The sequence below is a fragment of the Plectropomus leopardus genome, chromosome 13, assembly GCF_008729295.1.
Source record: "Plectropomus leopardus isolate mb chromosome 13, YSFRI_Pleo_2.0, whole genome shotgun sequence".
Taxonomy (NCBI): domain Eukaryota; kingdom Metazoa; phylum Chordata; class Actinopteri; order Perciformes; family Serranidae; genus Plectropomus; species Plectropomus leopardus.
In genome coordinates this window covers 7276586-7287937 of record NC_056475.1, presented here as the reverse complement: position 1 = coordinate 7287937, position 11352 = coordinate 7276586, and the positions used below count along the sequence as shown (strand labels likewise).

Below are 11352 nucleotides of genomic sequence, written 5' to 3'. Positions count from 1 at the left end.
AAGAAAAGTGTCTCTGAAGAGTAAAACCGGTCTGTTTGTGCAGATGTGCAGAACTCAATCACTAGCAGAACATTTACAGGAGGGAATTTTCCAAATGCATCAGGTGTTTTGCCAAAGCAGACCAAAGGGGGCATCTATTAGACAGCCCTTTAACTTCTCAAGCTCCCAGGGGGTATTCATTGTGCAAAAACAAAGTTTTGCTTTGCTCATAATAGTGCAAAAATTGTCAAACTATTCCTTTAAATGGTAGTTAACAAAAAATCCAAATGTAGATTAAAATATTAGGTTTTAAATCAGAAACACAAAAGGAGCTCCACTGTTTGATCAGTTAGCCACAGATATTCTTTATATTATATGATTATAATAATCAACAAGTATCAAAAATATGCGACATATGTCAAATAACTACTGGCTGTATGCTCAGTTCAACCTCTTGTAGCCTATAAAAAATAAATTAGCAAAAGGTTATATGAGTAGAATCCAAACCATCTGCCCTTGTTGTCTCAATACTACCTGCAGATTTTGGCCTCTGCAGTTCTGTTCTTTGTGCTTCAGTATGTACATAAAATACAGATACTTCAAATGTTATTTTCTTTTTCATGAATATTATAAAAAAAATACAAACGGTTGAAAAGCAATCTGTGGTAGGGTAAAGTTGTTCCGATCTGTCTGCTCAGCTGGATCCAGATGAGAAAAATCAAAATCTTTTTCTTTACAATAATCTCTGTTTTCTCCTCGTCTTAACCCACGTCGTCGTAGTCCTCGTCTCCCTGGTTTTCATCCTCACCTCCGATGTCATCATAGTCAGAGTCATTTGCTCCTGGAGCTGGATCATTGCATGGTGGTGGTGGAGGAGGGAGACACACCTCCTCATCGTCCATGTTCACATAGTCAGACTGCTCGGCAATGTCCTGCTCGTAGTCGGGCGTGCTCTGCTCGTAGTCGTGTGTGCTCTGCTTGTCGTCGGGCATGCTCTGCTCGTAGTCGTGTGTGCTCTGCTCGTAGTCGTGCGTGCTTTGCTCGTCGTCGTGCGTGCTCTGCTCGTAGTCGTGCGTGTTCTGCTCGTAGTCGTGCGTGCTCTGCTCATAGTCTGGCACACCCTGCACATAGTCACCCTTGTCCTGCTCATAGTCCGGTGTGCACTGCTGGTAGTCCTCAGCCAGGTTCTCATAGCTTTGGGCAGCTGAAACATACATTTTAGTTATACAACATACCACTGTAGTGGTTTGGTCATAGATTGCAGCAGTAGTTGACAATGTGATGACAATTTGATTACTTTCCATCTTTTCATGTGAATTGGATCGAAACATACACTTAAAATATATTTGATTACATAAAAGTAAATACTTTCTTTTACTTTTAAAGATGTTTTTTCTGGGCTTTTGCCTTATTACTGATTAATTTGAGACTGACAGGAAAGGGGGCGAGAGGATGGGAATGAAACGCAGCAAAGTGCCGCAGGATGGGATCACACCTGGACCTCTACAAAGGACTTTATATGAAGCACACTCGCTAGCTGGCGAGGTAGCGTCACCCCAACGTTTTTTTCTAATCAGATTCTTAAAAAAGATTTTAGCCACATTCCCTGGACCAGACCTTTGGACTTTATATTACGTACTTACTCCTACACTATTTTTTATTTTTTTAAAGCATTTTGTGTAGGAATAAACAACACAAAAAATATATATATCTCAATATCATACTACAGGCACCATTAGTATACGGAATGCACTATGCATTAATTGTCATTTTGGCAGTTATTAAAGCAATGAGCTAAACTAATTATGGATGTGTGTGTGCTCAACATATTGGGAAATACTGTATGCTTACAAAAACAGAAACTTTTGATAAAATAATAATGTCACAGTCTGCTCTGCCTCGCTCCTGCTGCTATGGGATTTTCTTTCACTTACTCCACCGCCACCTCTCTCTCCATCTGTCCAATCTCCCTCATCAGCCTCATCACCTCCACCTGGTGCTCCCAGCTGCTCCTCATCTCCAATCAAGCCAGTATTTACGCAGCAGCCTCACTCCACTTACTCTTTGCCAGATTGTCTTCGCTTCCATGCCCTACCTCCCAGCACTCACTCTCAGTCTGTTTTCCTGGTTTCGACTCGGCTCGCCTCTGACCACCTCTCCTCGTACCTGCCCCTGTAAACCTAACAGCCTTCTGTCTCCAACCACAAGTTTTGCCTGTGCAATTTCTGGTTCTCGTCTGCCTGTGGCTGTGCAGTGTTCTACTGCTTCAGCACCTTTGAGAGAGATTCCCTGCCTGTCCTCGTTGATCCCGCTGCCTGCTCCTACTGGATTCATCTGCTCTGCTGCCTGCCTGCCTGATGTCGACTCTGCTTCCTCCTCGAGCACGAGCCCTGCCTGCCCCTCTCTGGAGTCCCTGCTTTTCCCACAAACTCCCTGCTGTTAGTGTTTCTGCAACTTACCTGATACATTCACCTGCCAGTCTGCTCCACGTTCACTGTTTCCCCATTCGAACTCTAAACTATCACCTGTGAACTCTATCTATGAGCTCTGCTCGACCCCTGAACTCTGCTCCATCCCAGAACTGATAACTGTCCCTACTTACCTGCAACCTGATTATAATCACTTTTGCTCCATTTAGCCTGCCAAAATATTGAACATTAAAAGCGTCTAGGCTTTAACTGTTTAAAAAGTTGTAGTTTAAATGTGTTTTTACAGAAAATAAACAATTAAAATGTATAAAATTCCTAAAACTCTAAAAGCTGCTATGTATCCTGCCACAGTTTGTAGTAAAGTTGGAGTTGCTTTATTGAAATGAACCCATCACTGAATTTGCAAATTTAAAAAAAAACAACAAAAAAACAATTTGGTCTGAATTGAACTGTAAAAAAAGGTAGAGATCCGCACACCAAAAAGCCCCCCCTAAAGGACTTCACTCTGCAAAATAAGTGACGTTTCGAGTGCTCTTAGACTTAAGACTGAAATGAACAATGACCGTCATCCAAGCGTCTCACTCAGTCTGATTTTGATGATGCATGGATGAACTTTGGTTCAGAAACTCCATCTTGGATTGTAAAATGTGGTTCACTGTTGGCTCTGAGTCCAGTTTCTGAGGTTTTCACTACCCTTTATGTTGTCTAATTTTACTGTCATCAGTGGTCACATGATGTTTGTTTGGCTTGTCAAGACAAACTTGTGTAAAACCACGAATATAATGCTTTTTTTGTCCTTTTAGATTTTGGGTTGTTTTCAAATGGCAGATGGGGTGAGGTTTTGTACTCGGCTCTTGTGAGAATGTGGTGAAAGTGATGGAGAATGTGTGGTTTAGGAGAGGAAGGGGGATTTCGAGGGGAAAAGTTGGGACTTGCCTGCTGTGAGAAACTGTGTCCGAGGAGGTAAAGGTGGAGTGACGGCTCTAAAACTTGTTTCCTGGTAGTTGTTGCTTCTGTGAAGTCAAGAAGAAAAAACATTGAACTGTATATTTTGTTGAGTGGAAATATCACCTAAAGGAACAGTTCCACATTTTGGGAAATATGCTTTCTGGCTAAGAGTTAAACAAGAAGATTGTTACCACTTTCATATTTGTTCATTGGGGACTGTTAGTTACTTATCAGAGGAGGATGGGTGGCAGGAGTGTGACTTTGTTTTTTTTAGTTTGATCCTCCCAGGGAGCAAAATATTTTTCCTTGAGCCTCCCTGAGTCACCGGGGGGAAAATGCATGACCCTCCCTCCACCATAAATAAACACGCACACAGCCGTCATAATAGCAACATGTGCATGTATTTCCCAAATAAACCATAACAACATCGGCAGCTGCAGCCAGAATAATGTCAGTAATATCAGCTCTTATTATATCTAAAAAATTAAGCCTTTGATGATAAGTTAAATGTGAAACATTTAAAATTTTTGAAAAATTATTCTGGAGTTAAAGAAGCCTTGATTTTTCAATACTGTCGTGCAGAATTTAATGTTTTTTTTCTAGGATATGGTTAGTGCAAACTGTTTATTTTTGGAAAACTCTTTAGTAAGACACGTAGAAGAAAGCGAAGAAAGCAAATCCAATATTAAGTCTTTCCCTAGTGCTTAAAAATGTGATGTGCCTCCCCCATTTTACACCGCCCTCTCCCAACTCTTAAATAACAAAAAGTCCCTTAAATTTGAAGGTAAAGCCAGCGCCTAGTTTACTTGGCTTAGCATAAAGACTGAAACGGAGGGAAACCTAACTTGGGTCTCTCTAATTGCTGCCTATCAGTACCTTGAAATAGAATATATCTTGGTTGTTTAATCTTTTAATTTGCTTCAGAGATGTTGGAGGATTTATTTGATTTTTTTTTTACTTTGGATGGAGTCATGCAAGCTGTTCTTGTTTACAGTCTTTATGCTAAGCTAATTCAAAACACTTCATATTTAACAGATATAAGTTTGGTCTCAGTCTTCTGCAGCTTTTTAAGGAAGTAAATATGTTTCCTTAAATCTCCACTGTGTAGAATTATTGGCACGTAGCTGTGAGGTTTTTTGTTTTTTGTGAAGATTTTTGTTTTTCGGAGAAATGCAGTGGCTGGTGTGAAAATATGAACATGCAAAAATGCAAATGACCCTACGGCCAGTGTTTCATTTGTCTGTTCTGAGCTACTCCAATGAAGAGGACCCGCTCTGTATGTAGATATGAACAGCTCATTCTAAGTTCACGATTCTTATTTTCAGGTGACGATTAACTCATGAAAACATAGTTATGAGTTTTATATACGATTTCTGCCAATAGATGCCCCTAAATCCTTCACACTGAAGCTCTAAAGCTGCGTTCACATGGAGTCACATGGTGATGTCAGCTGCTAACGGTGATGTCAGCTGGGGGATTTTTGTGGGCAAAACAATCACAAACGGATACAAATTAACTACAAAGAGACACAAAATGAACAAAAAGAGGCAAAACCACCAAGATGTTTGTATGTGTTGCTCCTATGTAGGAGAAGGTGGTGGGGCCTCTTGCATATGTGCCCAGGGGCCGTTTATTTCATAATCCGTCCATGGCTGGACTCCATGTGAGCGCAGCATAAATGTGTAGCCTTCTGTCTTTTTAACACTGAAGTCAAGCTCTCAACAATTAATGTATTCAGTATTAAATGTAAGAAATATCTGGTGTTCATTTATTTTTTACTTGACAGTGAGGATAGAAGATCTTCCGTGAAGCTGTGAGATTCTGTGTTTTCCTGTGGAAAAAGAGAAAATGCAGTTAAATTCAAGCTACAGGAAAAAGAAAGTCTTAAAATTTTTTTCCAAAAAACAGGAAAAAGGATATGACCAACTTTGCTAGAAATGCCTTGCAAATTGAGGAAAAAGTAGGTTTAGAAAATGAAAAAAAGGCTGGGGAAAATGTCCGGAATAAATTTATAATTATCATAGTCATATATTTTAATTTTTTTCACACACACATTATATTGAAATAACATGTCCATTTTTTAAAATTATTATTAATTATTATTATTATTATTATTATTATTATTATTTTATTATTATTATTATTATTATTATTATTATTATTATTATATTTTTTTGGTAATTTTCTTTTACTTTTTAAAAATTAATTTCTTTCTCATTTCTGGGTCATTTTTTTCTTTAGTTGCTCAATGCCTTCCTCCTATGTTTTCGAAAATAATAATAATAATAATAATCAAGCCAACCTGCCTAGGTTTTAATGGGTTAAACAAGCAGAGGGTTATTATCTTGGTGTGTGAGCAGGATTATGTTACAAATGAGGACACAAATAAACGCAACAGAATTTTTCAAGACCATATAACAAGATTCTTTATTTACTCTCAGCTTTAAGTAGGACATAATCATGAGAAACTCTAACAATAAACATTGGCACATTAAATCTGTGTCTAAATTTATGTACGTATTCATGTTTTCATATGTTCTTTTATCTCCACATGTGCTCTTACATCTGATTGTGTTATATTTTGCTCCCTTTATTTGCTCTATCCATAATAAACCATCAGTGAGCCCCTCTCTCTGCAGCTGCAGCCCAGTTTCCCCACAGGGATCATTAAAGTTTCATCTAAGCTAATCAAATCCAGAGGGCACCACTAATAATAGCAATTCATACAATTATAATAGTTTTTCTTCTGCTTTGCAATGAGCCCCACCGAGTAATACTTTCACAGCTATAATGTCAGTGTGTTTTTGAGTTTGGTTTCTCTTCCTGTTCTGGCTCTTGAAATGTGGTAATACAGTATATCTGTTTTCAGTTGGCCAGGAAAACAAACAGAAAAAAACAGGTCGTTAACAATACTGAAAATGAAAATATATCAAATGCTTACTTCTCTTTACTGTAAAGCTTTAAATAAAATTCTCTGACCATGGAGGCTTGATTGTACATTTACGCAAGTATTTCCGTTTTATGCAACTTTATATTTCAATTTCACTATAGTTAAAAGGGAATATTTTTATTTACCTGCATTAATTTGACAGTTTTAGTTAAAATGACTTATAATAATGAATCAGTAATGCCGATAATCTAATGGAATATAATGTAATGTAATGTAGTGTAGTATAATATAATACAATATAATATAGTTTTTAGTTTCATATCATATCACATTGTAAATATACTGGAAGAATACTTAGATCTTCAACTTAATTAAAAGTAGCTTATACAGTGTGGAAATACAATACAACAATAAAAGCCTTGCATCCAAAATATTTCTACAGTCTAAGTAAGACAATATTAGCATTAAAATATACTTTAAGTACCAACAGTACTAATTTTAATAATGAATGACTCTTTTAAACAATTTTCTTTTTTATTTTATTTTCTGTCTTTTGACTTTTGCAACTGTGTTTGTTTATGCAATAAATCACCAAGACAAATTCTTTTTATGTGCAGACTAACTTGGTTTTAAAAACGTTTCTGATTCTGATTTAAAGGTGTCTGACCATTAAATGTGTACCACAGGAAAAGCAGTGCTGTAGGTGTAGATTTGGGGGAAGACACGGGGGACACGTTCCCTCACATGTGCATTTGTCTACTCAGTAATAACATGAAAGAACCAGAGGTTCTGATGTTTCAACCTCAAATTGTTGCAGAAAAGGCACAAATTAATGCATAAAAAAGTTTCCAGGATGAAGAAAAGAAAGTGTTTGATGCTTAAAACTTTATAGCAGAGGACCCCCAATCCCCCATTTTGTGTGTCACCCCCAATGTTGAAACAAAACCTACACCCGTTACTTTTGAGTATTCTGTTTTTGTTGTACTAGTATTGCACATTTTGTACCTTACATTTTTGTTTGTTTTTTTAGCTTGATTTAAATGATACCTGGAATTTTCTTCTGACTGTGCTAAACAAATTTTTAAATGTTAAAGGTTACATTAAATAAAATACCATAATGGGGTAAGGTAACGCACACGAGAAACTGCAGTGAGGTGCAGTGCCAGGGTTTTATTAGCCTAGAATTGATTCCAATTTTACAATTTTTCAGTAAATGTTATTTCCACATATGGATTAAATGTTAAAAAATGTATTAAACATTCATTAAGTAATGTTTTTCCAATTGGCTTTCCTTAAGATAATCAAATTGTATTTGTCGCAAGTAATTTTTTAAAATAATAAAAGATAAATAAGAAGTGTGTGTGTCAAAATAGGAAAAAAAGAAGTAATCTTTCTTTTTAATATGCAAATAATTCCACATCCTGTAAGTTTCTGACAGATGTTTGCGAGCAGAAATTCAACCTACCTTGTCTTGATATGCACTTGTTGATGAAAATGAAGATGAGGCTGATGATGCCACATATAAAAATAATCGCAATGATCACCCATAACCACCTGTAGGTGCGTAAAAGATCCATGGGGACTCTGCTCGACACAACAAAAGAGGATTTAAGAGGGAAAAAAAAAATCACATTAAAGCTATGAAATGCTGTGAGAAGACATCTGTGCTGCTGCTTTTCAGTATGCAGAGCTGCAGATCGGAAAGAGAACCATTCACCACTTCCCCTTTTTGTGTGTTGACTAAGTCATAAGGTTATTTTGGTGTTTACAGTAGCATCCGTATAGCATCCCCAGAAAACTCTGGGGACTTTTTCTTGTGAAGAAGTCCACCAAAAAAGGTGAACGCCTTTGTTCAGCTGAGGTATCTGTGCTTTTATTTGACATGAACTTGAAAGGGAAGGACAGTTTTCTAATGAATTGCTCATTTCAGCCAGAAAGACATATTTATGTTCCCTTATCTCTTTGAACAGAATGATGGTAATGTTTTTTTCTTTGGTTTATCTGCCCGCCTCATATCCTCCTTTTGCAGCAGCTTCCTGACAATTTCCAACAAAAACACGAGTCTGGCAAATACTGCTGACTCAGAATAAAGTCTGGCTGGATATTATGATATTTTTTCACAACACAAAGCAAACCTTTTGAATGGCAAACAAAACTTTTTGAACTGCAAGCAAGGGTTTTTGACTGGCAAACAGCACGTTTTTATTGGCAAATTAAAGCTTTGAGATAATCACAAATTTAAGTTTAATTACAATTTTTTTTAAAAATTGATTGCAGTGCGTAAAGTTTTGCTCACAAATATAGTTTTTGTTTGCAATTTTCAGAGTTTTGCTTTTGAATCGATTTTTTGACTGGAGTGTGGAAAGTTTTGCTTTTTTGATTGCATAATAAACAAACTAATTACTCCCATAGATGCACAAAAGTCTAAAATTATTTTAATCTTCACTTTTTATACATATTTCTCCTTAATTCACTTATCTGAAATAACAATACAGTGATGTTTATTATGATTAATTTGATACTTTTAATTTAATTTGATGATCTTTAGGGTTCATCTCAGTCCAAAATGTAATTCTAACATGCAGAAACTTCCTCTTTTCAAACTCTAAGGATGTGCCATACCTTTTTAGAGAACAGCTGTCTTCAGGTTTATGGTGACAGTCAGTGGAAAATCTCTGTAAATGGATGATAATCATGGAAACGAAGATGTGACAGTTTTCATTCTGTGTTGTATTTGCATGACAGTTCCTAATTTCCTTAGTTAACCAAAGAAACTGAAGGCTGCACTATCCTCTCCCCCACCTCTACCATGCTCCAGTGACTACCAGCATGAGTGTGTGTGTGTGTGTGTGTGTGTGTGTGTGTGTGTGTGTGTGTGTGTGTGTGTGTGTGTGTGTGTGTGTCAGCTCAGTGGACAGCTGAGAGAATGAGAGACCACAGTGATAAAATACCATTTTACTGTAAACGGTGTTGTTTACATCACTTTAATATATTTTTATATATTATATATCATTTTACACAAGAGGTTTATTTTATAAAGTATTAATACTATTTTAAAACTAAAATATATCAAGGACACAGGAGAGTGAAAAGATCTCCTCTCGCTGGTGAGTCCAGTTTTTGTGGGAAAGAGAGCAGACTTCTATTTAAAAACCTTTCTCTGTATCAGTATCTTGATTTGTCACTTCCTGTGTGCAGATTTTTTTCCAAAAGCTGAAGATTACGTCAGACCATAAAACATCATATCGTGACACTGGATCATCTTTGTCACATTCAAAATTAGATTGATCTTATTTTACTACACTTTTGGTAATATGTGAAATAATGCTGTTGTTTGTGTGTGTGTGTGTGTGTGTGTGTGTGTGTGTGTGTCAGCGTAAGTAAGAAAGAGTCAAACAAGCATACCAAATGTGTAAATCAATGTTAGTCAAGTCAAGTCAAGTCAGTTTTATTTATATAGCCCATTATCACAAAACATGGTTTGCCTCAGAGGGCTTTACAGTGTACGACATCCCTCTGCCCTTAGACCCTCACGTCACCCAAGGAAAAACTCCCCAAAAAGAACCCCTGTAACGGGGAAAAAGGACATAAATTAGGACATAAATGTTTTTGAACTATTCCTCATGCGATCTCTCTGTGATGTCAAGATGTTCAACCTATGTTTTATGCATCAATTTTTCATTAAGCAGAGCCAGTGATGTCAATGTCTTGTGAGAGCATTGCACCCATTTCCGAGTCTCTTTATATTTTCAGTTCCTCTTAAATTGGCTTCATGTGACATTGGTTTTTAACACATTTATGGATTAAATAAGGTTTTGTGCGGCTGCCTTTTTAAATCAGTTTTATTAACTCTTGCTGTGTCAAAACTAAGTTAGTTTAATAACTAACACAAAATTTAAATTTGAATGTGGAACTTGATTGTAATTGGAGAAAAGAAAAAAAATCTATAGAAATTACTTTTATGTTGAAAGGTCACGCCGGAATTTTACAAGCTAGCTGAATTTAGTAAACAGGAAACTGGCATTGTACTATAAAAATAAAAGCACAAGAATGTAAATTGTACAAAAATATTATAAAGACGCGGCTATATTGATTTAGTATTGAATCTACATAGCTATTGCAGTTTAATAATTTCTTATACTCTCTGTTACTATATCCAAACATGCTAAGACTTAAACGAGCGTAGTTGAGCAGTGACGTTAAATTTTTAATTTGAAAGTTTAACCGGAAAACGCGCTTTTCTCCTCTCGCTAGCTTAACACTAGTTGTGATGTTAGCCTGTTTTCTTGGACACTCCTAGCGCTTATCCCACTGCCCCGGTAATTGCCTCAAGCCCCTCTCAGGAAACCATGGCCGAGCAGGCCTCGGGACCCCCTCTGTCGTCCCAACATGACGGTAAATTTGTTGTGTTTGTGGGGTTTTGTGGTGAGAGTGTTGAGGGCTGGCAGCTGCGAAGCCAGCGGCCCGCTGCATCCTTGACAACATTAGCTCGTTAGCATCATCAGGGCGACGTGTCACTGGCTGTCACTGGCTTATATTGAACATTAACACTGCGTAGTTTGTGCATTTAGGGGTATCGACTTGAACTAATTTGCGGTTTAATATTTCTACATAAGAGCTATCTGTTATTACATCCTATCATAACCAAGCTAACGTTGTTTTCTCTCACAACTTAGCTGGTTAGCTTTTAGCTCATGCTAGTCTGACTATATTGATCTAAAGGTCGGCACTAGCCTCTGTTAGCCTGGCCTGTCAATCTGTAATGTGGATCATATGGATTATATCAGTCCATGACAATGTGGCCTGCATACTCATAATACAGGAGGATGATCGAGCAGGAGGTTTCCTCCTCTGGTTGTTAAACAGGGGCTCGGGGTCCATCCTGGGGTCCTGCAGGAAATCTATGCTGCAGCTTTAAAGGAGTAGTTAACATTTTTTAAAGTGGTGTTGTATGAGGTACTTCACCATAGTAAATGTCTCACCTACAGTAAATGGTAGTCAATATGCCCTAGGCTGAAGTCTGACAAAGCAATGCACTGCTGTGTATGGGGTCAGCGACAAGACGTAATGTAGCCATCTAAAAAAATTTTAGTTTACTTTTTGAGG

The 11352-nt window shown here is 37.2% G+C and overlaps 2 protein-coding genes across 3 annotated transcripts in view; one reads left to right on the top strand and one right to left on the bottom strand.

Annotated features, from left to right (window-relative positions):
• Positions 1-314: 314 nt before the first annotated feature.
• On the bottom strand, positions 315-8942 carry LOC121952892. The gene is made up of 5 exons (XM_042499759.1): positions 8869-8942; positions 7712-7830; positions 5136-5187; positions 3345-3421; positions 315-1183 (listed from the first exon to the last, which is right to left on the bottom strand). Exons 1-5 carry the CDS (start codon positions 8940-8942, stop codon positions 741-743), a joined length of 765 nt encoding a protein of 254 aa, XP_042355693.1. The 3' UTR covers positions 315-740.
• A 1583-nt stretch (positions 8943-10525) lies between these two features.
• rabep1 (rabaptin, RAB GTPase binding effector protein 1) overlaps positions 10526-11352 on the top strand; it is a 32385-nt gene continuing 31558 nt past the window's right edge. For both annotated transcript variants that reach the window (XM_042499216.1, XM_042499215.1), the window contains exon 1: positions 10526-10641. In XM_042499216.1, coding sequence (XP_042355150.1) covers positions 10596-10641 — 46 coding nt within the window. In that variant the 5' untranslated portion in view covers positions 10526-10595. The remainder of the gene's footprint in view (positions 10642-11352) is intronic.